The 22,599-nt window shown below is 41.4% G+C and overlaps 1 protein-coding gene across 1 annotated transcript in view; it reads left to right on the top strand.

Annotated features, from left to right (window-relative positions):
• Positions 1–22,599, top strand: part of PLXNC1 (plexin C1) — a 125,753-nt gene that overhangs the window by 42,380 nt on the left and 60,774 nt on the right. Inside the window, exons 7-9 of the mRNA XM_061639567.1 lie at positions 17,815–17,893; positions 18,913–19,000; positions 19,090–19,149. Of these exons, the coding sequence (XP_061495551.1) occupies positions 17,815–17,893; positions 18,913–19,000; positions 19,090–19,149 (227 nt within the window). The remainder of the gene's footprint in view (positions 1–17,814; positions 17,894–18,912; positions 19,001–19,089; positions 19,150–22,599) is intronic.

The following is a 22,599-nucleotide window of genomic DNA, read 5'->3' as shown; positions in this document are numbered from 1 at the left end:
TTCACCTTTCACATCAAATATGTAACAAACTATGGGCAAAGATTTTAATATAACACAGAACACAGCTATGTTGATTATATCTTCTGATACTTTATATAGCCATATATTGACTGTTACCCATTTTACTAGAAAACTTTTCTTTGGTCAGTACATGTAAAACCTATGCAAAAGAATGATTGCAGAACAAATTCTACTGCAAAGAATGTTAAAACAAATTGCATCACATATTCAAGGTAGGCAACTGGAAGCTCTTGCGCCAAATCCTCCTTTTGGGTTACATCCAGTTGGTCCACCACCCTCATCTCTGCCATTCTACTTTACGAAGTCTTTTGGTCCCAACCAACTTCTTTGAAGCTAGTTCCTGAAATGGGAAATTGCCAATAAAGTATTCTAGCAGAAATTATTTATTAATGGGTTATGAATAATGTAGCAGTAGTTGCACTGACCATAGAAGGCCTGGTCATACTAGGCAATAGTAAAATATAAAAGCACTTTTCACTAAACATAAAGGCAAGAAAGGAAGGTATTCGGGGGGGGACATAACACACCTGAAAGTAGCATTTGCTTTGTTTATATCTGTGTGTGTGTGTGTGTGTATGCTGAACCATGGTTTGCATTAACCCTAGTTTAGCGTTGCATCCAAATAAGGTTTTTTGAGTCTAAACTATGGTTTATATCATCTTCCCACTTTCCTCCAGTGTGACCATAAGGACATTGGAAGCCTTTACATACATTTTAAAACCTTTTTCTATTTAGTTTATGTCTCAACCTGAAAAAACTGGTTACTCTTAGCTATGGTTTAGGGACATATGCAAGCTTGAAATTGTGGTTTGTGGCCCTTACTTGTTTCCCTAAACCATGGTTAAGGTTAATTACAGAAGTAGCAATAAATTGTGGTTAATTGAAAAGGGAAGGGAAAGCTCCAGATCTTCTCTTCCTATGCTGAAGGACAAAAGCAAATGCATGAATCCAAGGCTCATGCACATCATACTAAACCATAATTTAGCATTACATTAAACCAGGCATAATCACGATTTGTGCTTCAGACATGTAGGCCAACTATGGTTTTTGTGGTTTCCCTAAACCTTGAGAATTCCTAGATGCTATCCCAAGCATCAGCCTGTAAAGAAGGAGTAACATGCAAAACCATTGTTTGTTTGCATGTAATGCGAGAGCACAATTTTTCCAAGCTGTTTGTAAATTGCTTTCAAACCATAGTTTCAGGTCCTGGTTCTGATGGTACAAAAAATTACATATGAACCACCCTTTAATGTCTCAGCATCAATAGTGAACTAATAGCAAAATAAAGGTAGTCCAAGACTAGAATGCCTTGCTTTGGTTGCATCTTTTATGTGATATTTGAAACTATCATATCAACATGTTACCATGTCCTGCTCCTATATCTAGACAAAAAACAAAAAAAAACAAAAAAGACTCACCTGGAAGTCTCAGCCCCCTGCTTAGATTAAAAGCAGCCAAAAGCTAGTCTAGTTTGTCCAGACCAGAGTGCAAGGCACCACTTAAAACTACAGGGGAACTTGCACTGATAAAAGTGGTTCTTGTCAGCAAATAAAATAAAAATAGAGTACAAGCTAGTTAACCTTTCGTAGTACCACTAGTCAAACTCCTTAAACAGCCCCCCCTCGCTAAGGAAGGAAGCCTGCCTTCCTGCCTTCAAAGGAAGGAAGCCTGAGATAATTCTAAGGAGTTAAGCCCCAGCTGACAGTTGAGCCATCAGCCTCAATTAAGACATCATTGGCTGGCAGCAGTAGCTGGGAAGGACCAGCCACACATATAAATTCAGAGCACCCTAGCAAGGGAGCCTGCTCCATGAGCTAGAGGGAGCCCCCAGCTGACGAAGAGTCAAGGCCCCAGCTGACAAAGCATCAAGGTGAGTTAAGCAGCAGAGCGAGTTCAGCAGCAGGGCAAGGAGGCCAGGGCCCCCCACTCTGCCCGTCTGTTCCCTGACCTCAACTAAACCATAGTCCCCAACCCATTAACTCAATAAACCTTAAACAAAACTATGCAGGTAAGAAGCCAGAAGGGGTGTGGGGGCTTTCCAGTGTTTTGCACTGCCTGCAGCATGTACGACTATCTGCCTGTTGGACAGAAGTCGTGGGTGTTCTCTCAGTGCAATGAACTCCTGGCTCTCCGGGAACGACTTCATTTCCTTGAGGCCAAGGTGGCTGACCTGGAAAAGCTGAGAGAGGCAGAGAGGTGTGTGGATGAGGCCTTCAGGGATGTTATAGCTGTGTCCCACTCCAAGGATGATAGCTCTCCTGCTATCATGGAGAACGATGGTCTCGGGGAAGGAGAGCATGCAGCCAAGGAAGAGGGAAACGATCTCTTAGAAGGGACCCATTCTTTGGGGGATGAGCAGCTATCCTCTCGTGCCGAGGATATATCTCCAGGGGGTGAGGGATCCTTGTAGCGGGCAATTGGATCATTAGGAACATAGACAGTGGGGTGTGTGATGGGCGTGCAGACCCCAAGGTGATTTGCCTGCCTGGTACAAAGGTTGTGGATATCGCCCGTCGTTTAGATAGTTTGGTAGACAGTGCTGGGGAGGAGTCAGTGGTCATGGTGCACGTTGGCACCAATGACATGGGGAAATGCAGCCATGAGGTCCTGGAAGCAAAATTTAGGTTGCTAGGTAGGATGCTGAAAGCCAGGACCTCCAAGGTGGCTTTCTCTGAAATGCTACCGGTTCCACACGCAGGACCAGCCAGACAAGCACAGCTTTGTAGTCTCAATGCGTGGATGAGACAATGGTGTCGGGAGCAGGGATTTGGATTTGTTAGGCACTGGGGAACATTTTGGGACAAGCCGGGCCTGTACAAAAGGGACGGGCTCCACTTGAACCAGAATGGAACCAGACTGCTGGCACTTAACATTAAAAAGGTGGCAGAGCAGCTTTTAAACTGACTGAGGGGGAAAACCTGACAGGAGCTGAGGAAGGTCCGGTTCGGAATAAACCTCCCCCCTGGGATAAAGACCAAAGAAATGAGGAAATTTTAAAAGGAGTAGGCCTAGAAGTAGGCATTGTGAAAGCAGGGGCACAGGATATAAATTCAGAAGGGCAAAATTACCACAGGCCAAACCACAAGTGCCAAAGACACTTGAAGAGAGACACTGCTTACAAGTGTCTGTACGCTAATGCTAGAAACCTCTGAACCAAGATGGGAGAACTGGAGTGCTTGGTCTTAGAGGAGAGCATTGATATAGTGAGCATAATGGAGACCTGGTGGAATGGAGAAAAACAGTGGGATATGGTTATCCCTGGATATAAACTATATCGGAAGGACAGGGAAGGACATATTGGTGGCGGTGTCACTCTATACGTGAAGGAAGGCATTGAATCCAGCAAGCTCGAAACACCAAAAGAGGCAGACTCCTCCACAGAATCGTTGTGCGTGGTGATATCATGCCCCAGGAGAGATTTAATACTGGGAACGATCTATCGTGCCCCTGATCAAAATGCTCAGGGAGACCTTGAGATGAGATATGAAATTGAGGAAGCATCCAAACTAGGAAATGTGGTAGTAATGGGTGACTTCAACTACCCAGACATAGACTGGCCACATATGTGTTCCAGTCACGACAAAGAAGCAAAATTTCTAGATATTCTAAATGACTATTCCCTAGACCAGTTGGTCTTGGAACCGACCAGAGGGATGGCAACCCTGGACTGAATCTTCAGTGGGGACCAGGACCTGGTGCGAGATGTAAGTGTTGTCGAACCGATTGGGAGCAGTGACCATAGTGTTATTAAATGAAACATACATGTAAATGGCCAATTGCCAAGAAAATCCAACACGTCACATTTGACTTCAAAAGAGTAAACTTCACAAAAATGAGGGGATTGGTAAAAAGAAAGCTGAAGAACAAAGTCCAGAGGGTCACATCACTCGAAAATGCTTGGAAGTTGTTTAAAAACACTATATTAGAAGCTCAACTGGAGTGCATACCGCAGATCAGAAAAGGTACCGCCAGGGCCAAGAAGATGCCAGCATTGGTTAACGAGCAAAGTCAAGGAAGCTCTTAGAGGCAAAAAGTCTTCCTTCAGAAAATGGAAGTCTTGTCCGAATGAAGAAAATAAAAAAGAACACAAACTCTGCCAAAAGAAATGCAAGAAGACAATAAGGGATGCTAAAAAAGAATTTGAGGAGCACATTGCTAAGAACATAAAAACCAACAACAAAAACTTCTATAAATACCGTATATTCCGGCGTATAAGACGACTTTTTAACCCTGGAAAATCTTCTCCAGAGTCGGGGGTCGTCTTATACGCCGGGTGTCGTCTTATTAGGGTTGCCATATTGCCCGGATAGCCAGGTTTTACCCGGATTCTAAGCATGCCACCTGGCGCCCAGCTAGCCCCTTAGGTGGCCCGGATTCTCAGCTTTCATTTAAAAAAAAAAAAAAGTTTCTAGGTGGTGCGGTTCTCGAGATATATATAAAAACGTCAGGCACCCCCCCCGTTAAATCTTTTTTTAAACTACTGTATAGCACTTCGTAGCTTTAACCCCGCCCGTTCAGGATTTCAGCCAATCAGTGAAGTGTTTGTTTGGTGGCAGTGTCTGCAATTGCGAGGCCAGAAAATGGTGGTTTCCCCTCCTGTTTATCTGAAAATCTCATAAATTGGGTAGGTATATACATTTCAGTTTTTCCCCCTGTTGTGTGTAGGAGTCAGATCCTGGGCAGTGTTTTGAAAACCTTCCCAATAGTTGCTTTTGGGGGTAAAAACAGTGCTAATCCCATATGTCCAGAGTAAATCCTATTGAATTCAGTAGGAATTACTTTTGAGTAGACATGATTATGAATGTGCTGAAAATCAATGGGACTTTGGAGTGAATGTAAAAAAGAATTGTGTTTGTGTTCTCTTTCTGCCCCCCCCCCAGTCCTATTTTAAAGCAAGTAGGCAGGGCTTACTTAGGTATTGCAGTTTTTATTCTGTAGGAAACTAATACTGATTTTTAAAAAACGAATACTGATTTTTCTGCAATGACCAATTGGTTTGACAATAAACTATTATATGGGCTGTATGTATTTATATATCTGCAGTGTGTGCGTGTGTGTATGGAGTCTTTCCAACACCCCTGTGAGGTAGGGTTGGAAACCAAGGCAGCTCACAACAAGAAATAAAGCCATTTAAAATCCAATAACCATAAAAACAAGTATAAACAGTTGCAAAACAGTGTAAAGTGGCATGATTCGGAATTTTGGGTTGTGTGAATGAAGTTGCTTATCACTTGAGGTTGCATTTCTGTCCCTGTTTGAGTAAGCCCCATTGAATACGCTGGGACTTGCTTCTGAATAAATAAATTTAGGATTGCACTATAAATATCTTTACAGTTTGTGTAAATAATAAATATATTTGATAGTTATGCTTATATAAATATTTCTTCATTTATCATATTTTTGGTTTTTGGTTAGGAATCCTGACTGGTTGTGAGATGCTTAGTTTTTTGCCTTATAGGAATCTTGTTGTGGTTGGTATGGTATTACATTTAGGAAAGTGTTACTGCCTTCTGTATTTTTTTTTCCTATTTGCATTTCACTTATCTTTAACCTCACTCCGTTACAGCCATAGAAGCAACAGCAGCATATGCAAGATAATTAACTCCCATTAGTGATAAGAACAAGAATTTATAATTATTATTTCAATTAAAACAAGAGGCTTATCAATACTTTGAAGAGGACCAGATATTTATTTTCTTTCTGAGCCCAGGACTGGGTCTTTCATGATGCCCGGTGTGTGTGTGGGGGGGGGGGGAGCAGGAGAGTAGTCGATAAGACAGACATCCTGGCATTGATAATCGAATTAGCAAGGTATGTGTGGGATTGTTGCACACTTCCAGGCCCAGTTTCATTTTGAGTAGGGAGGTGGAACCTGTGTAGATGTGGTTGAACAAAGGGAGAAGAAATTTTGAGTTAAGCAAAGCTCTGCTTTTATAAAACCTAAGAAACATACAGATACTTTGAATGTCTGAGTGCCTGCACCAGTGGAATACTGGAGGAAATTGTAAAACTTGCTGCAACGGTATTTAGAACTGAGCATGTGGTGTGAAAGACTCCTTTTCCTAACATTTTGGCTTGTTTTTCTCTGATTCTGTATTTTTATTGTTTTTACTATATTTGTAAGCTGTACTGAGTTCTGTTTTTAACAGCAAAAGGGCAGGATATAAATTCTCTTAATCAATCAATAAATACTCCATAGTGTTGGAAACTAGAGTCTAGGCATTTAATGTTGCTTTTAAAAAAAAGATTTCTCACATCTTTCCCCAGTTTTTGGTGGTAATTCCTAGGCACAAAAACAAAACAACTGGACAATCCAAATATTAATATTTATAAGTTTGTAAGTGACAGTTTTCCTGCTAAGTACCTGCATGTCATAAGCAGGGGTAGTCTTATACGGCGAGTATATCCCAAACTCTATATTTTAACTGGAAAAGTTGGGGGTCGTCTTATACGCCCAGTCGTCTTATATGCTGGAATATACGGTACATTCAAAGCAGGAGACCATCTAGGGAGGCGATTGGACCCTTGGATGATAAGGGAGTCAAAGGTGTACTAAAGAACGATAAGGAGATTGCAGAGAAGGTAAATGAATTTTTTGCATCTGTCTTCACAGTAGAAGATATAGGGCAGATCCCTGAACCTGAACTAACATTTGCAGGAAGGGATTCTGAGGAACTGAGACAAATAGTGGTAATGAGAGAGGAAGTTCTAGGCTTAATGGACAATATACAACAACTTTATTACAGTCATAGACCAGAAATACAATGTTACATCTGTACAAACATCAATTATCGTTAAAAAACGACTTAAAATCCAAAGATCCTAAAAAGTTCAAATTAAAAAAAAAGAAAAAATGAATATGAAAAAATGAATATTAAAATTTGTTATCAATCTAAAAAACAGACACTTAAGCTGTTAGGCTATCAACAGAGAGTAGTGCACTGTATCCCTAAGATTGGTATAAGAGTAAGTTTCTCCTACAGCTTAGAGTATCTACACTCTATAAATACATAGATCTTATAAAAGTTGAGAAACATGTAGGGACTTCCTGAAATGAATAGCAGCAGCACAAAAACAGGCTACCTTAGCTGTTACATAGGGGTAACGATCTGATAAAAGATAGTCTACATAGAAAATTTCATCTCCGTTAGGGAATCTTTGGAGAATTGGAGTAATTAGGGCAGTTCTGAAATCACAGTAAAATGGACAGTGAAGTAAAACATGATCAACCGACTCCACTGTACTATTATTGCAAGGGCATACCCGTTTAGCATACTCAAGTTTCTTATACCTGCCCTCCAAAAGTTCAGAGGGTAGTATATTCAATTTCGCAAGGGTGAACGCTGATCTAAGTTTAGGGGCCGTCAAATGTTAGATAATAAGCATGAGCGAATGGCCTTATATTATATCTAAGTCCAGGGTTAGCTGCAGCACGAGTTAGGTGAGATTGTAATTCGATATCATAAATTCTCTGAAGAATATAAGATTTTGCTTTAAAATAACCCAACGACAAAACCATAGGGAGAGAAAACCCTATGGATTGTAACAGAAAACATCAGATAGTGTTAAAGGGGCCAACCCCATTGGCATAAACAGCAGTTTTAACCACAGTTTAATTTTAAGCATCCATATGCGAGCTTTTATTTTAATAACCCCTGCTTCTAAACGAAGGATCACACTGGGGACACAAGATGGAATGCCAAAGATCGATCTTAGAAATTTCGTCTGGACCGTTTCAAAAGGTGCATAGTTATCATAGGCACCAATTTGCACACCATAGAGTAATTGTGCGACTACTTTGGCCACAAAAATCTGAATAGCAGAGGGGATGTGCTGTCCTCCTTTATTATAATAAAAGGAGAGGAGCGCCCTTGCAGTTCTATGTGCATTGGCAGTAGCATTTTTCCTTCCAAACCAGGAGTAGTTCTCTATTAAACTCCCTCATGGACGGATATGAGATGGCTTAATGAGAATGAGGAGGGATCCCCACAGAAGATTGGCAGTGTCAAGAACTGTTGGCTAAAATCCTCGAAGCCAATAATCTCTAATGTCAGCAGGATTGACCCAACTTTAGAGAAAATTACCCCTATTGAGCCCTTCATGGAGTTACCATCTGTTTCAATGATAATACAGAACTCTCTTCCTCTTCATTTTGTAACAACCTGACAAACATCTAAGCATCCTACGACACAATTGGTAATTCTGTCTTGGAACATCTCTGGTTGGAAGAATAAATCTTCCGATCCATCTTTTTTGGGTTATCTTAAAAAATATGACATCGTTCTTCTCCAGGAGACTTGGGCCTGTGAGGAAATCCATATGAATGGGTATGCGTCTTACGTGCTGGCTGCAACCCCTAGCACTAAAGGTGGACGCCCCAAGGGTGGACTGACCCTGCTCGTTACTACCAGATTGCGTGCATTAATTACCAATCTTGATCCCCTGGTAGGGTTAGCTACCTCGATAGTAATCCATTTCAAGTGGGCTTGGATTCTGCTTATTAATGTCTATCTACCCCCCTGCCAACAAAATAAACCAGCGAAGGCTATGATGCTGAGACTTGAGGAGTACATCACCAAGTTGACAGCTTTATTTCCAGCTGCTATGGTTATGCTAGCGGGAGATTTCAATGCCAGAATAGGCCCGAGTGATGAAGTCCTTTATTCACATTTTAAGGAACTTCTGCCAGCAACAGAAGGTGCTTTCGATATTCCGATTAGACATTCAAAAGACCAAGGCACCAATTATCTCGGGCTCTACCTGATGCAAATGCTGAACAATCTGAATTTGATATTGGTAAATGGGCGAGTAGAGGGAGATTTTAAAGGAGAATTCACCTACCTATCCGGTACTAGAGCTTCCACTATTGATTTTTTTATAGTCTCTCAGGAGCTCCTACACGCCGTGTCCTTGTGTCAAGTGGACATTCGCCCTGAAAGCGACCACCTACCGTTAGCTCTTACCCTATCTTGTGGTAATCAAATCAGATATATTGAGCAAGAACTAACTCTGGGTGGGGAAATTGAAAGGCGAGCCACACGTATTAGATGGTCGACTTATTTAGAATCCGACCTTAAAGATCTGTTAAATTCTGAAAGCTGTCTTGTAATGCGCGAGGCGCTTATTGCTGCAAATTCTCTGGATTCTGTTCTTGATACTCTCCAACAATTGATTCAGGTTCTTCAAAAGAGCTTATTTTCTAAACCTGCAACTAAGACTTTCAGACCTATTTTTCGATCGAAACCCTGGTTTGATCATGAATGCGTGGCCCAGAAGAACCTCCTTATTACAAAGTACAGAGAGTATAGAAATAATAACTCCCCACAATTACTGATAAACTGGTTGGAGGAGAAGAAATGCTATAAACATCTAATTAAAGCTAAAAAGTCTCTAGCTCAAAAAGAAGATTGGCAACGTTTACTGAAAGCATCTACATCTAAGGATACACTTACCTTTTGGAAAATAGTAGCCAAAGGATGGCCCAATCTCTCAGTTAACTTGGAATATAATATACCTGTGACTACTTGGGAAGATTATTTTACTAAAATCTCTGTGAATGATCAGATATTCCATCTTCCACCCAAGCCAAACGACCACAATCTTCCTGAATGGCCTCCTGTTACACCTAAAGAAATTATTGGCCTAATTGCCAAGCTGAAACCAGGCAAAGCACCACGGTCAGATAATATTCCACCAGAAGTATTTAAAAACAACGTGGATTGGTGGGCACCAGTTTTAGCTACTCTATTTACATGTATAGATTCTGACATCTCTATTCCAAAAGACTGGGGCCTGGCAATAATTATCCCCATCTTTAAAAAGGGCAACAGAGCAGATCCGGCTAACTATAGACCGATCAGTTTGCTAAACATTATCAGCAAGATTTATGCCACCCATTTAAGTGAGAAGCTCCTAACCTGGATGGAACAGGAAAATATCCTGGCTGAAGAACAGGCGGGATTTAGAGCTGGCCGTTCCATGATGGACCACGGTTTGGTCCTACAGCACCTAATAGAAAAATATGCATCACCCTCTGGAGGGGCTCTTTATGCTGCATTCATAGACTTCAAATCAGCTTTCGATTCAGTGCCTAGACACAAACTTTGGGCGAAGTTGGAGACTACTAATATAGATGGATGCCTGCTCGCACTAATACGTTGTTTATACAAATCTACCTACTTACGTATTAGGTATAACAGAGCTGGACACCTATCAAGGTCAATTCCAACCTTTAAAGGTGTTAAACAAGGATGTGTTTTAGCTCCCTTGTTGTTTAATCTATATATTAACACCTTGGTTGAAACTCTTTCACCAATAGGAACCCATTATCCTAGTTTGTGTAATAGGCCTATATCGATTCTTATGTATGCTGATGATGTGGTCCTGCTTTCTTTGACACCTAATGGGCTGAAATGATTGCTGAGCGCCCTTGCTAATTACTGCAAAAAGGAACTCCTGGAAATTAATCATGACAAGTCGAAAGTCTTGGTCTTTACCAGGAGGAGACTAAAACATCGCTGGCAGATTAATAATTACCTAATAGAACAGGTTATGACCTACAGATACCTTGGGATGGTATTCCATTCCTCAGGATCATGGCGAATTCAAATAGACAATATAAAAACTGACAAATCACCGGGCCCAGATGGCATCCACCCGAGAGTTCTCAAAGAACTCAAAGGTGAAATTGCTGATCTGCTAACTAAAATATGTAACTTGTCCCTTGGGTCCTCCTCCGTGCCTGAGGACTGGAAAGTGGCAAATGTAACGCCAATATTCATAAAGGGATCCAGAGGGGATCCTGGAAATTATAGGCCAGTTAGCTTAACTTCTGTCCCTGGAAAACTGGTAGAAAGTATTATTAAAGCTAGATTAACTAAGCACATAGAAGAACAAGCTTTGCTGAAGCAGAGCCAGCATGGCTTCTGCAAGGGAAAGTCCTGTCTCAGTAACCTATTAGAATTCTTTGAGAGTGTCAACAAGCATATAGATAGAGGTGATCCAGTGGACATAGTGTACTTAGACTTTCAAAAAGCTTTTGACAGGGTGCTTCACCAAAGACTTCTGAGGAAGCTTAGCAGTCATGGAATAAGAGGAGAGGTCCCCTTGTGGATAAGGAATTGGTTAAGAAGCAGAAAGCAGAGAGTAGGAATAAACGGACAGTTCTCCCAATGGAGGGCTGTAGAAAATGGAGTCCCTCAAGGATCGGTATTGGGACCTGTACTTTTCAACTTGTTCATTAATGACCTAGAATTAGGAGAGAGCAGTGAAGTGGCCAAGTTTGCTGACGATACTAATTTGTTCAGGGTTGTTAAAACAAAAAGGGACTGTGAAGAGCTCCAAGAAGACCTCTCCAAATTGAGTGAATGAGCGGAAAAATGGCAAATGCAATTCAATATAAACAAGTGTAGAATTTTGCATATTGAGCAAAAAATCTTAATTTCACATATACGCTCATGGGGTCTGAACTGGCGGTGACCGACCAGGAGAGAGACCTCGGGGTTGTATTGGACAGCACGATGAAAATGTCGACCCAGTGTGCGGCAGCTGTGAAAAAGACAAATTCCATGCTAGCGATAATTAGGAAAGGTATTGAAAATAAAACAGCCGATATCATAATGCCGTTGTATAAATCTATGGTGCGGCCGCATTTGGAATACTGTGTACAGTTCTGGTCGCCTCATCTCAAAAAGGATATTATAGAGTTGGAAAAGGTTCAGAAGAGGGCAACCAGAATGATCAAGGGGATGGAGCGACTCACTTACGAGGAAAGGTTGCAGCATTTGGGGCTTTTTAGTTTAGAGAAAAGGCGGGTCAGAGGAGACATGATAGAAGTGTATAAAATTATGCATGGCATTGAGAAAGTGGATAGAGAAAAGTTTTTCTCCCTCATAATACTAGAACTCGTGGACATTCAAAGAAGCTGAATGTTGGAAGATGCAAGTCAGACAAAAGGAAGTACTTCTTTACTCAGCGCATAGTTAAACTATGGAATTTGCTCCCACAAGATTCAGTAATGGCCACCAGCTTGGATGGCTTTAAAAGAAGATTAGACAGATTCATGGAGGACAGGGCTATCAATGGCTACTAGCCGTGATGGCTGTGCTCTGCCACCCTAGTCAGAGGCAGCATGCTTCTGAAAACCAGTTGCCGGAAGCCTCAGGAGGGGAGAGTGTTCTTGCACTCGGGTCCTGCTTGCGGGCTTCCCCCAGGCACCTGGTTGGCCACTGTGAGAACAGGATGCTGGACTAGATGGGCCACTGGCCTGATCCAGCAAGCTCGTCTTATGTTCTTAGTTCCATAGCATAGGCATATATTATGAATTAAGATATATGTTATGAATGAAGTTATTGTATTTTGAATTAAGATTAATTAAGGCATATATTATGAAAAGATGTTCTGCCTTCCAAGTAGCTCTATGGCAAGAGAAATCCAGCTTTTGGTTTGTTTTCTAAATTTGCTTTCATGCTTCCTCACTGGCTTTCAAAGATTTCCTTCCAGTCACTATGAGCTCTTGACAAGTGCCTTGAACCCTGGAAAGTAGTAGAGCATCTGTGCTGCATGCTATAGGTTCTGGGTTGATCCGTGGCATCTTTTGGTAGGTCTGGGAAATTCCCTGACTGAAACCCTGGAGAGTTCCTGCCAGTCAGTATAGATAATACCAAGCTAGATGGACCATGGCATGGACCAATATAGTTTCCTGTATTCATATATGAAATATCCATTGCAGCCAGAAGGCTGACTTTTCCTTAGCCCCACTTTTCTGCTGTAAAAAATAGCCTCATGGCTCTCCATTGACTTCCTGACCCATTGCTTTTCCTGGAAAGCCAATGGAAATGACACATTATAACAGCAGTTACAATGATGCTATTGTGTGATATTTAATGCTGATTTCTGGACCTGCTTTAAATCTTATATTTCTTTCTTTTAGTATTTTAAATGAGTTTAATAATATTGTAAAGGTCTATGGCCAATGTGCAATGAAGGATTGATTGATTGACACACGAATTGCCAAAGAAGCTGGGCTGAAAATATTTGCCCCAGGATTGATTTGATTTAAACTGTTTCTCTGAAGGACTCGATTTTAACAATTTAAATTACTAGTGAGGAAGATTCCATTTAATCATCAGTTTTTAGTAGAAGTACATTATTGTTTAATATAACCTTAATAAATATTGAGAGATGTAGGGTTCATTAGAAAGTAGGTCACTAAGCAATTATTCTGAATTGTTTTCAGATTAATTTTCATCAAGAAATTGGATGATAATATGCAATATTTTAGTACTAAAGCAAAATGAACTTGAGAAGTTATTCAGGAGATGAACCAGCTCCAACTGTTGAATTCATCATTATATTGTCATTTATTTATTTTTATTTATTTTATTTTATTTATAGACCTCCCATAGCGAATAGCTCTCTGGGCGGTGAACAGCAGAGTTAAAATACAAAGTTACAATAAAACATACAAGGTCACAACAAGGTAGAGTAAAAAACATTGAATATAAAACATGAACGTTAAAATGCCTGGGAGTATAACCAGGTCTTAACCTGGCGCCTAAAAGAAAGTACCGTAGGCGCCAGGCGTATCTCCTCAGGTAAGCTGTTCCATAGTTCGGGGGCCACCACAGAAAAGGCCCTGGATCTAATAACAATCCTCCGGGCATCCTGATGGGTTGGTACCCGGAGGAGGGCCTTAGATACTGAATGAAGTGAACGGGTAGGTTCATAGCGGGAGAGGCGTTCCATCAGATATTGCGGTCCCACACCGTGTAAGGCTTTATAGGTCAAAACCAGCACCTTGAATCTGGCTCAGAAACAAATAGGTAGCCAGTGCAAGCGGGCCAGGACAGGTGTTATACGCGGACCAATGGGTCCCCGTCAACAACCTGGCTGCCGCGTTTTGCACTAGCTGAAGTTTCCGAACGGTCTTCAAGGGCAGCCCTATGTAGAGCGCATTACAGTAGTCCAATCTAGAAGTTACCAGAGCGTGAACAACAGAGGCGAGATCGTCACTGTCCAGATAGGGGCGCAGTTGGGCTACTAAGCGAAGATGATGTGCCAGAATTACTGCCACCAGACTTTTAAATTGTATTAATATGATTGTTTATTCTTCAGGTTAGTTTTTTTCTTCAACAAACAAACAACATTAACAAAACAAGCACATGGATTTTTGAATTGTTAAATATTTCAATCTTTAGATTAATGTAAAGTTCTTTAAAAATAAAATTTAGGCATTTTTAACCAAGTCAATATGAGAAATTTAAAATATTGGGTGGTACAGTTAAGTGAGTCTTCTTCCTCACCTTTGTTTTCTTGTTTGTTGTCTGGAAAAGAAATACAAGCTTTCTTGCTTTTTCAGTTCCCAACTTATTTCTCAGTTTAGAATGAATTCATCGAAATGAAGAAGAAAAAATCTCTACACCTGCAGAAAAGGCTACTGGTGTTAAGAGCTGGATTACCACTTCACTGGTCCTTGTTCAGATCAACTCCATCTCCCAAATTCTCTATTCATTGACCTTCTCTATCTTTGCACTTAGAGAAAGGCAAGGCTGAGAGAGAGCGCATGCGCTTCATGTCCATCACCTGCAGAATAGGACTGATTATGTTGTCTCCCATCTCCATAAATAGCCGTTAATATATTAATAGAATATAGTTAGAAGTTGTATAATTAGTATTCATGATGATATATTTGACCTAGGCTCTTTTTTTACTAATTGTTTTGAGAAAATATTGAAATCTGATTTAAATCAAAACTCTTTTTTTAATAATTGATTTTTATCAACCCTGATTTGCCCAGGTCCAATAGATTTCTTTAAAATGATGTAGAACTTACTAACTGGTAATAGACTTGTATATGTACACAGGCTTGCAAAAACAATAGTTTCCCTAGGTGATACACCATGATAATAAGTTAGAACTGTAATTTCCAGTAATGGGAATTCCTTTAGTAATGTTTGAAAACGAGCAAACCTTGAAGAGAGGAATAAAAAGATGAAAAAAGTACAGCTGTGGCTTTACCAAAATAGTCATCAATCTGTCCAAATTTGATGGTCCACCTGGCAGTTAGTAGGCAATAACATCCTAGATTATGGAAGACAGAGGGCTTGGTGACTTGGATAAATCTTAGCTAATTGGGGAGATTTGTTCTATATTTGGGTGTTAGAAAAAATTAAACCAGAACTATCACTAGAAGCTAAAATGATGAAACTGAGGTTATCATACTTTGGACACATCATGAGAAGACATGATTCATTAGAAAAGACAATAATGCTAAGAAAAACAGAAGGGAGTAGAAAAAGAGGAAGGCCAAAGAAGAGATGGATTGATTCCATAAAGGAAGCCACAGACCTGAACTTACAAGATCTGAACAGGGTGGTTCATGATAGATGCCCTTGGAGGTCACTAATTCATAAGTTTGCCATAAGTTATAATCGACTTGAAGGCACATAACAACAACAACTTGGGGAGAATATGATAAGGACGTGGGTAGGTTTATATTCCTGCCCAGGTTAGATAGTGTGGAGATTCATATGGGGCCTGAGCCTTAATGACTGTGCTTGGAAAAAATAAATGACAGAGCCTCTTTGGTTTTGAAAGAGAAAGCTTTGAAATTATGCTGTGGTTGGCATGGCTGTGAGTGGAAAAAGAGAAGCAATTGGTCATTGTGGTTATTGTAAACCTGGGTCTCATTTTGTCATGTTACAATCATGTTTTGTGTGCAAGATTGGGAAAGTTGTTGTAACCGTTTGGTATGAGATAAATGCCATTTCCTGAAACAAGCCTTGAGTCCCCATCTTGAGAAGATTAAACTCTATGTGTGTGTGTCTGGAAGACTAATTACCTAATAATGGAAAGCAAGAGAAACATGACCATGTTATCAGCATTTTGGGAGCTAATCTGGACTAAAAACAGCAGCGTAAATGGATAAGTAACTAAGTAGTCTGAAGCCAACCATGGAGCAACTTCTTAATTTTATATTGTTTCTGTGCATGAGTGTCTGCAGGAGAGGAAAGGGGAGCAGCCCCCACAATGAACCCACAGATTCCATAACCCACAGATTCCCAGCTTTCATTTTTTAAAAAGAGTAAGTTTCTAGCGTTTGTAGAACCTGAGATCTGAGGCAAAATGTGCAGGCACTATTCTCCTCATTTGTTTTGTGAGAAACTAGCCTGCTTCCACTTTTTGGTGTTTTTAGCCAATGAATGAAGTTAGTCAAAGGGAAAGGGTGAAACACCTATCATCTAAACTCTTGGCTGGTTTTTAAGTTTTTTCTGTTGGTCTTCCATGGTAAAGAAGTGATTGCTGCCTCATAGAAAACAATTCAGGTATCTAGGATTTTAGTATAGCTGTGATGGGGGGGGTAAGTAGTGTGTCAGTTCAAAAACAAAAGGTAACAGCAAAGAGAGGAGGTCATGATATTTCTGTCTCAGGCCCAGTTTCATACACAAATGTGATTTTCTTCTGAGTTTGTAAATATTTTAAAAATCTTTTAATGCCCATGCAGATAAAAATCTGTCACTATATCTATATTGCAAGAGGCAGGACTGTGGCTGAGAGAGTATGGATTATGCCAGCCCTCTAAAACAGCCCAGTGTTGTTACACACACGTAGCTGAAGGGAATGAGAAGGTTGTTTGTAACAACCCTGAAGTGTAGCCCTGTGGTGTTAAACTCTGTTTTGGGTTCATTTGTTTGCGTTTAAGGGAAATGCAGTGAGGAGGGGGGCTGTGAACATTTTAGCAGGATTGCAATCAGTTACGAGCTAGAGGAGGTGAAGATAGCTAGGGAAAGAACTGAAAGTTTGAGCAATGAACAGAAAGAAGTTGTCTGGATGCCAAGTCTTTCCATTGAGAAACAACGGAAGCGCAGACCTGGAATGTGAGTTTCTCAAAAGCCAGGTCTGACAAGGCTTTGCCCCACTGCTCAATCACCAGTTCTACCACAGATGGAACTACCTGTTCCCTGATGCTGGTCTATTTGTTTGTCTATTTATTTGGAATACTTACTTGCCCTCCTCCATGGAAAAATTCCTGCAAACATCCATGGCTCTAAGCTAAAATCAGTTGTTTGTTGTTGTTAATATTTATTGCCCCCTCTTCACCAATGTAACAGCTGGTATAGCACAGTAAGGAGGAGAGCCTGGCTGGGAGTCCAGAGTCTGTGAGTTCAAATTTTGTATGTTTTATTGTAACTTTGTATTTTAACTCTGCTGTTCACCGCCCAGAGAGCTATTCGCTATGGGCGGTCTATAAATAAAATAAAATAAATAAATAAATAAATCCCCCTTTGTGTCTCCTGGGTGTCAAGGGCCAGCTAAAGATCACCCCCACAGTGAGTGGTGCAGGGGTTACGTGCCCTGCCATTTGTGCAGCCGTGGGCAAGCTGCATAGTCCCAAGGAGCCCAGTTGCCCCCCAGCTGGCAGTTGCAGGCAAGGAAGGGGCTGGCTTGTGCAGCTCTGGCAAGCTGAGCAGGCCCTAGCCAGGTGCGGAGGACTAGCCTCAGAGGGAGGCAATGGTAAACCCCCTCTGAATACCGCTTACCATGAAAAAACTGTATTAATAGGGTAGCCATAAGTTGGGATCGACTTGAAGGCAGGCCATCCATCCATCTTCACCAATAGACCCCAGTGTGGGTTTCAAAAACCTAAAATATAATATTAAAAAGAATTAAAACACATTTCAATCACAAGAATAGGGTGGGTTCTGAAAACATACATCTCAGGAGAGCCAGGGTAAAAAGGTGTAGAATATGTGCTTGTACTCAGTATACCAAAATTTTCTTCTTTTTTTCCAGTTGTTCAAGTATTACTCATCTCTGGTTCTTGGCATTTATCAGAAATATTTGAATTTGATGACTGCTCATTAGAGAAAATGTAAGATATATTTTACATATTTTTTGTGGGGGTTGTGGGTTGACTTCCTCAGGATGCTTCCGCACCAGATTTTTCTCTTGAATTGCCACTCTTCGTTTTCTGTCTTGTTACAGGATATCTACACAACAATATCATAAACCTGTTCTCTCATGTTTTTCCCATAGTTCTTTCACCTCTTTGAAACGTTTTATTTGGGGGGGGGGTCAGTTTTTTTTTTTTTATGCACAGTATATAGAAGAAGATGATTTTGCAGGGTAGAGAAGTTGAAGAGTAGGGAGAAGGGTAAGTCCAACATGAAGGCTTGCCACTAATGACCCCTCTTGTATTATCTGGAACAGCCCCACAATATCTAATTCCAGGGCAACACCGTTAACAACAAATTAAGTGAGATTGTAGGTATGACAGAAGTTTACACAGCAAGGAGGAAAAGGCATTGTGTTCTGTGCCACCATTCTAGCACAGCATATGACTTTTACTTCAGATGTTATGAGCCATCTGCTTGTGCCAACAGTTGAAGCAACACCACAGAAATGGGCTGCTTGCCTGGCTGTGTTCAGGTGCTGAAGAGCAGCAGCAAAGGAGGACTGTTGCCTTCATGTCATGTTTGTAGGCTTCCCAGAGGCATTTGTTTGGCCACTTTGGGAAGCAGGATGTATTGGACGTTTGGTCTGATCCAGCAGGGCAGTCATTATGAAACATTGTGCATTTCCATGACAAGCGTGACAGAGACATCCTTGAAGTTCTCCTGCTGATCAAAACTGACATAATATGTACAGTTGCCATCTATACATTAATTTCCAAGTTTTCAGCAGGTGATGAAATATCAGAATTGTAGGTGCCTGTCTGATTTCAGAAGGAAGTGTTTCAAGTTATTGATAATGGTCACTTGAGTAGAAGCTAAACAAATATTTATGGCATGCAAGCACTTTGGGTAAAACCTGGAATTATATCCTGACAGTCTTCTCCTGTGCCTTACTGATCCCTGTAGTTGTGTAAACTATGATTTTATGTATTGCTAGATGTTCAGAATGTTCATCTCACACTGGCTGCACCTCATCTGCTAGAGAGAACAGATGTGTCTCCTGGACTGTGACTTGTACACAAAAGGTACTATTGAATTTAAATCACCACATGCAAACTTTTTGTTTGATGGTGTGTTTTTTAAGTGTTCTAAGGAAATATTTTCATTTTTTCAGGTTGACTGTCATGGGATTGTCAATGCTTCAAGTGGGAAAGATACTTCACAGAGCCCAGAGGTCAGCAGATTTTCTGAAACTCATAAGTTATAGCAGAATTGATGGGGGGGAATCATCCATGTGTTAACACTGTCTCCACCTTTCCCTATACAGTAGGGCCCCGCTTATATGGCGGGTTAGGGACCAGGCCCCCGCCGTAAAGCGGAAATGGCCGTAAAGCGGAACCCATTGACTTTAATGGGTCACATTGTGCGAAAATGCTGCAAAACGGCAAGATCAGCTTTAAAACGGGGAATTTCCCCTAATTGAAAGCTGCCGCATCAGTGGAACGCTGGGAAGTGGAACGCTGGAAAGCAGGGCCTTACTGTAATGTAACCAATTCATTAATACTCATATGCTGCCTTCAGTGATGGCAATACCTCTTTCACTGCTACCAAGGGTGGAGGAGGGGGAAGACTCAGCTAGAAGGACATATGGCGAAATGAGGTGAACGTTTGGAGGGGAGGGGAGGCCTAGGGCATCCACTAGTTCCCCCTTTAACATCTGCTGTACTTGGGCAATGGACCTTGTCTTTGACCTACTTTGTCTCTACCCACTCCTTCCCTTATATATTCCCCTTCCCTGTAACCCTGCCTTCTGCCAACATTCTCCCTAGCTACAAGTTGAGATGGGGTTTCATTTAGGTCCTGGTGCCCTATCAGCCCCAGGACACTGCATGAATGCATACAATACAGCAAACAACTAAAGCTAAGCACATGTGGTCTTTGCTTGGAGGCGAGGACTGCCTGCAAACCCTGTGCATACTATCTTGAGATTCATGGTAGAAACCATGACAGAAATCCCATTAACCCCAGTTTAGTGATAGATGGCAGCTATTTTGTGGCAGTGGCATGGTGTGACTAGAGAGAAGGAAGGAGGTTTTTGCCTTCACCATTCCTTCTGCCCTTGGACAATGAAGGCTACAAAGTCAAGGGCCAATGTGCCTTTTTCCTAGCAAGCTCCTGTGTAGCATGCCAGGCCAAGGGGGAGAAGGGATAAACCCTCATCTTCCCCTACTTTGTGGTCCCCACTGCTTCTGCTGTCGGTATTGGCAAGGTAACTAAAGAGGGAAGGGGGTTTGGTGGAATGGTGGATAGTAGGAAAGGTGGTTGAGGGGTAGGGAAGGAGAGAGGATTTGATCCCCTGACTAAGATTTTTTTCCAGGGCCTTTTAAAAGCTCACATCTTGTTTTTGTTGACCTATATGAGTCCAAGTAGCTCTTTTCCAAGCCCAGCTCAAGAAAGTGCACTAGCTTCTCTAATCTCTCTTGCTTATGCTATGAAATGCTTTGCATAACTCATACATAATAATAGTAGTAGCAGCAGCAACTCTGCTGGTATAATATCACAGATTGTTTGTGTTGCTTTTGCTTTCTGCTGCTGAACAACAGACAATTGAGATGTATGTGTCCTATTTTTTCCTTCTAACTTTTTGTATGAACATGAATTTATATAGTGTTCTTGTATTTTTACATAATGTTTACATAATGTATTTTTATTGGATACCTGAACCTTATAGAAATCAGTAGAAGTTGGCATTTAATGTAATTAGTGGAAGGATTTCATTTCATACAACACAAAAAGAAGAGAAGAATTGAGTACACACACACTGCTGGAATTATTTGTTGTATACACGCTATACTAATGCTATGAAAAGAAGAGTTAACCCCATTATGTATTATCCTCTTCGGTGAATTGGGATTATATATATTTTGTTTCTAGTCTCAAGCAGCAAAAACAGCCAAAATGTAGTTTTGATTTTCTGTGTATCTGGAATTCTGCTTTCTTTTCATTCTCCTTGGACAGCACAGGTATTGTCCAAACTGCATGCTGTTGTTAAGGGAAGAAGGGCTGGCATTCTATAGCATGCCAGCAAATTAATGACTTATTAGGGCTGAACAATGTGTATTATGTTTTGCAGTTCTCAGTCTGGGTATTTTTAGGCAATCAAGTTGCACTAATCACCATAACTTCAAAATGACTTAAATATGTTATCATTGAAAATACCTATTTCCTTGCTCTTTTTCCCCCACCACCAGATGAGTCAGTTATGCATTAGATGGTGCTGAGATTGTAGAGAATATGTTGCATTAATTGTGTTGGGTGGAGTGAATTAAAACTGCTTTGAATAGTATCAGACAGCGGTACCCAAGCTTGATGAGTATGGGACCCCATTTGTAAGCTCAAACAGTTTTGTGACACTGCCCCATGCTAATTGTAATTTTAGTCTCTGGTAATTGAAAAAAAATGGTGTGTGGCAAAATCATATCTCCAAATGTCCCTTTCCAATTAAAAGCTCCCTGCGACAAGGAGATGTTACTTTCTTTTCTTAATGCAACGATCCAATCAAATAGGTATCCCCACACACAGTCTGAGGATGTACAGTTCTGTCTCCCAACACCAGTGAGTTACAGTGTTGGACTAAGAACCAGATTCAAATCCCCACCCAGCCATGAAGCCCACTGGATGACCTTGGATCAAACACAGTCTCTCAGCCTGACCTATCTCACATAGTGCTTTTAGGCCTTGGGGTGATAATCAGAACTGATGACTTGGTTAGCGTGCACTTGGAGAATGAAAGCGGAGCAGAAGACACATCAGCGTATGCACACACACAAACACACCTGCCCTTCCTGCAAGCATCTGCAGGCATGCATGCATTTGGGCACGTGGGTGGGGGGAAGCTGCAGCATCTTGGAGAGAGAAATGGAGGGGTGGAGTGTAGGTGGAAGAAAGGAGGGTCACTGGCACACACAGCCTCAGAAATGGAGGGTGAGCAAGTCCTGCGCCGCCTCACTGGTTCTTGGCTCTGACTGGGCTGAGGCGAGATTTGGGCAGCCTCGCAAATAAGAATAGTTTTTAAAAGGAGGTGGCAGCGAAGCAGGAGCCAAGAAAGGCAGGCAGGCCGGCTGCCAGGAAGGAAGGGAGAACCAGCCTTTCCTTGCAGCCTTGCTGCTTTTTACTTGACAAAAAGCCCTTTCCTCCTGTTCTGAGCAAGGGTGTCGTCAGCAGTGGCAGTGCAAGGAGGCGGGAGTAAGCGATAGCAATCCCCTCTTCTTTCTGGTAGCTTTGCCCTCAGCCTCCTTTGCCGTCTGCCATGTGTTTTATAGACAGACACCTCTCTCGGCATACCTGAAAGACACTCTGCCACTTCAGCAAAAGTTCTCCCCTCTTGTTTGGAGCAAAAGGGAGGTGTCATCTGCAGCGGCAGTGGGGAGGAGACATCTAGGGAGGTAAAACTTTTTTTAAAAAAAAAATCATTTCTTTACTGTTCGTGGCCCCCCCTCAGATTACTTTGTGCCCCCCCTGGGGGTCATGGCTCCCAGGTTGGGAACCACTGGTATAAGAAATAGGGAAATTGGAGGGTTTTATCTAATGGATCTCTCATGTGATTGTAAAGCTTCCTCTTCAGGAACAGGGAGGGAAGCAATTTTTGCCAATGCCCCCTTCCCCCCATAAATCTGCTTTGGAG

The sequence above is a fragment of the Rhineura floridana genome, chromosome 8, assembly GCF_030035675.1.
Source record: "Rhineura floridana isolate rRhiFlo1 chromosome 8, rRhiFlo1.hap2, whole genome shotgun sequence".
Classification (NCBI taxonomy): Eukaryota; Metazoa; Chordata; class Lepidosauria; order Squamata; family Rhineuridae; genus Rhineura; species Rhineura floridana.
Note: the sequence above shows the minus strand (reverse complement) of the source record. Positions and strands in the feature narration are given on the sequence as shown.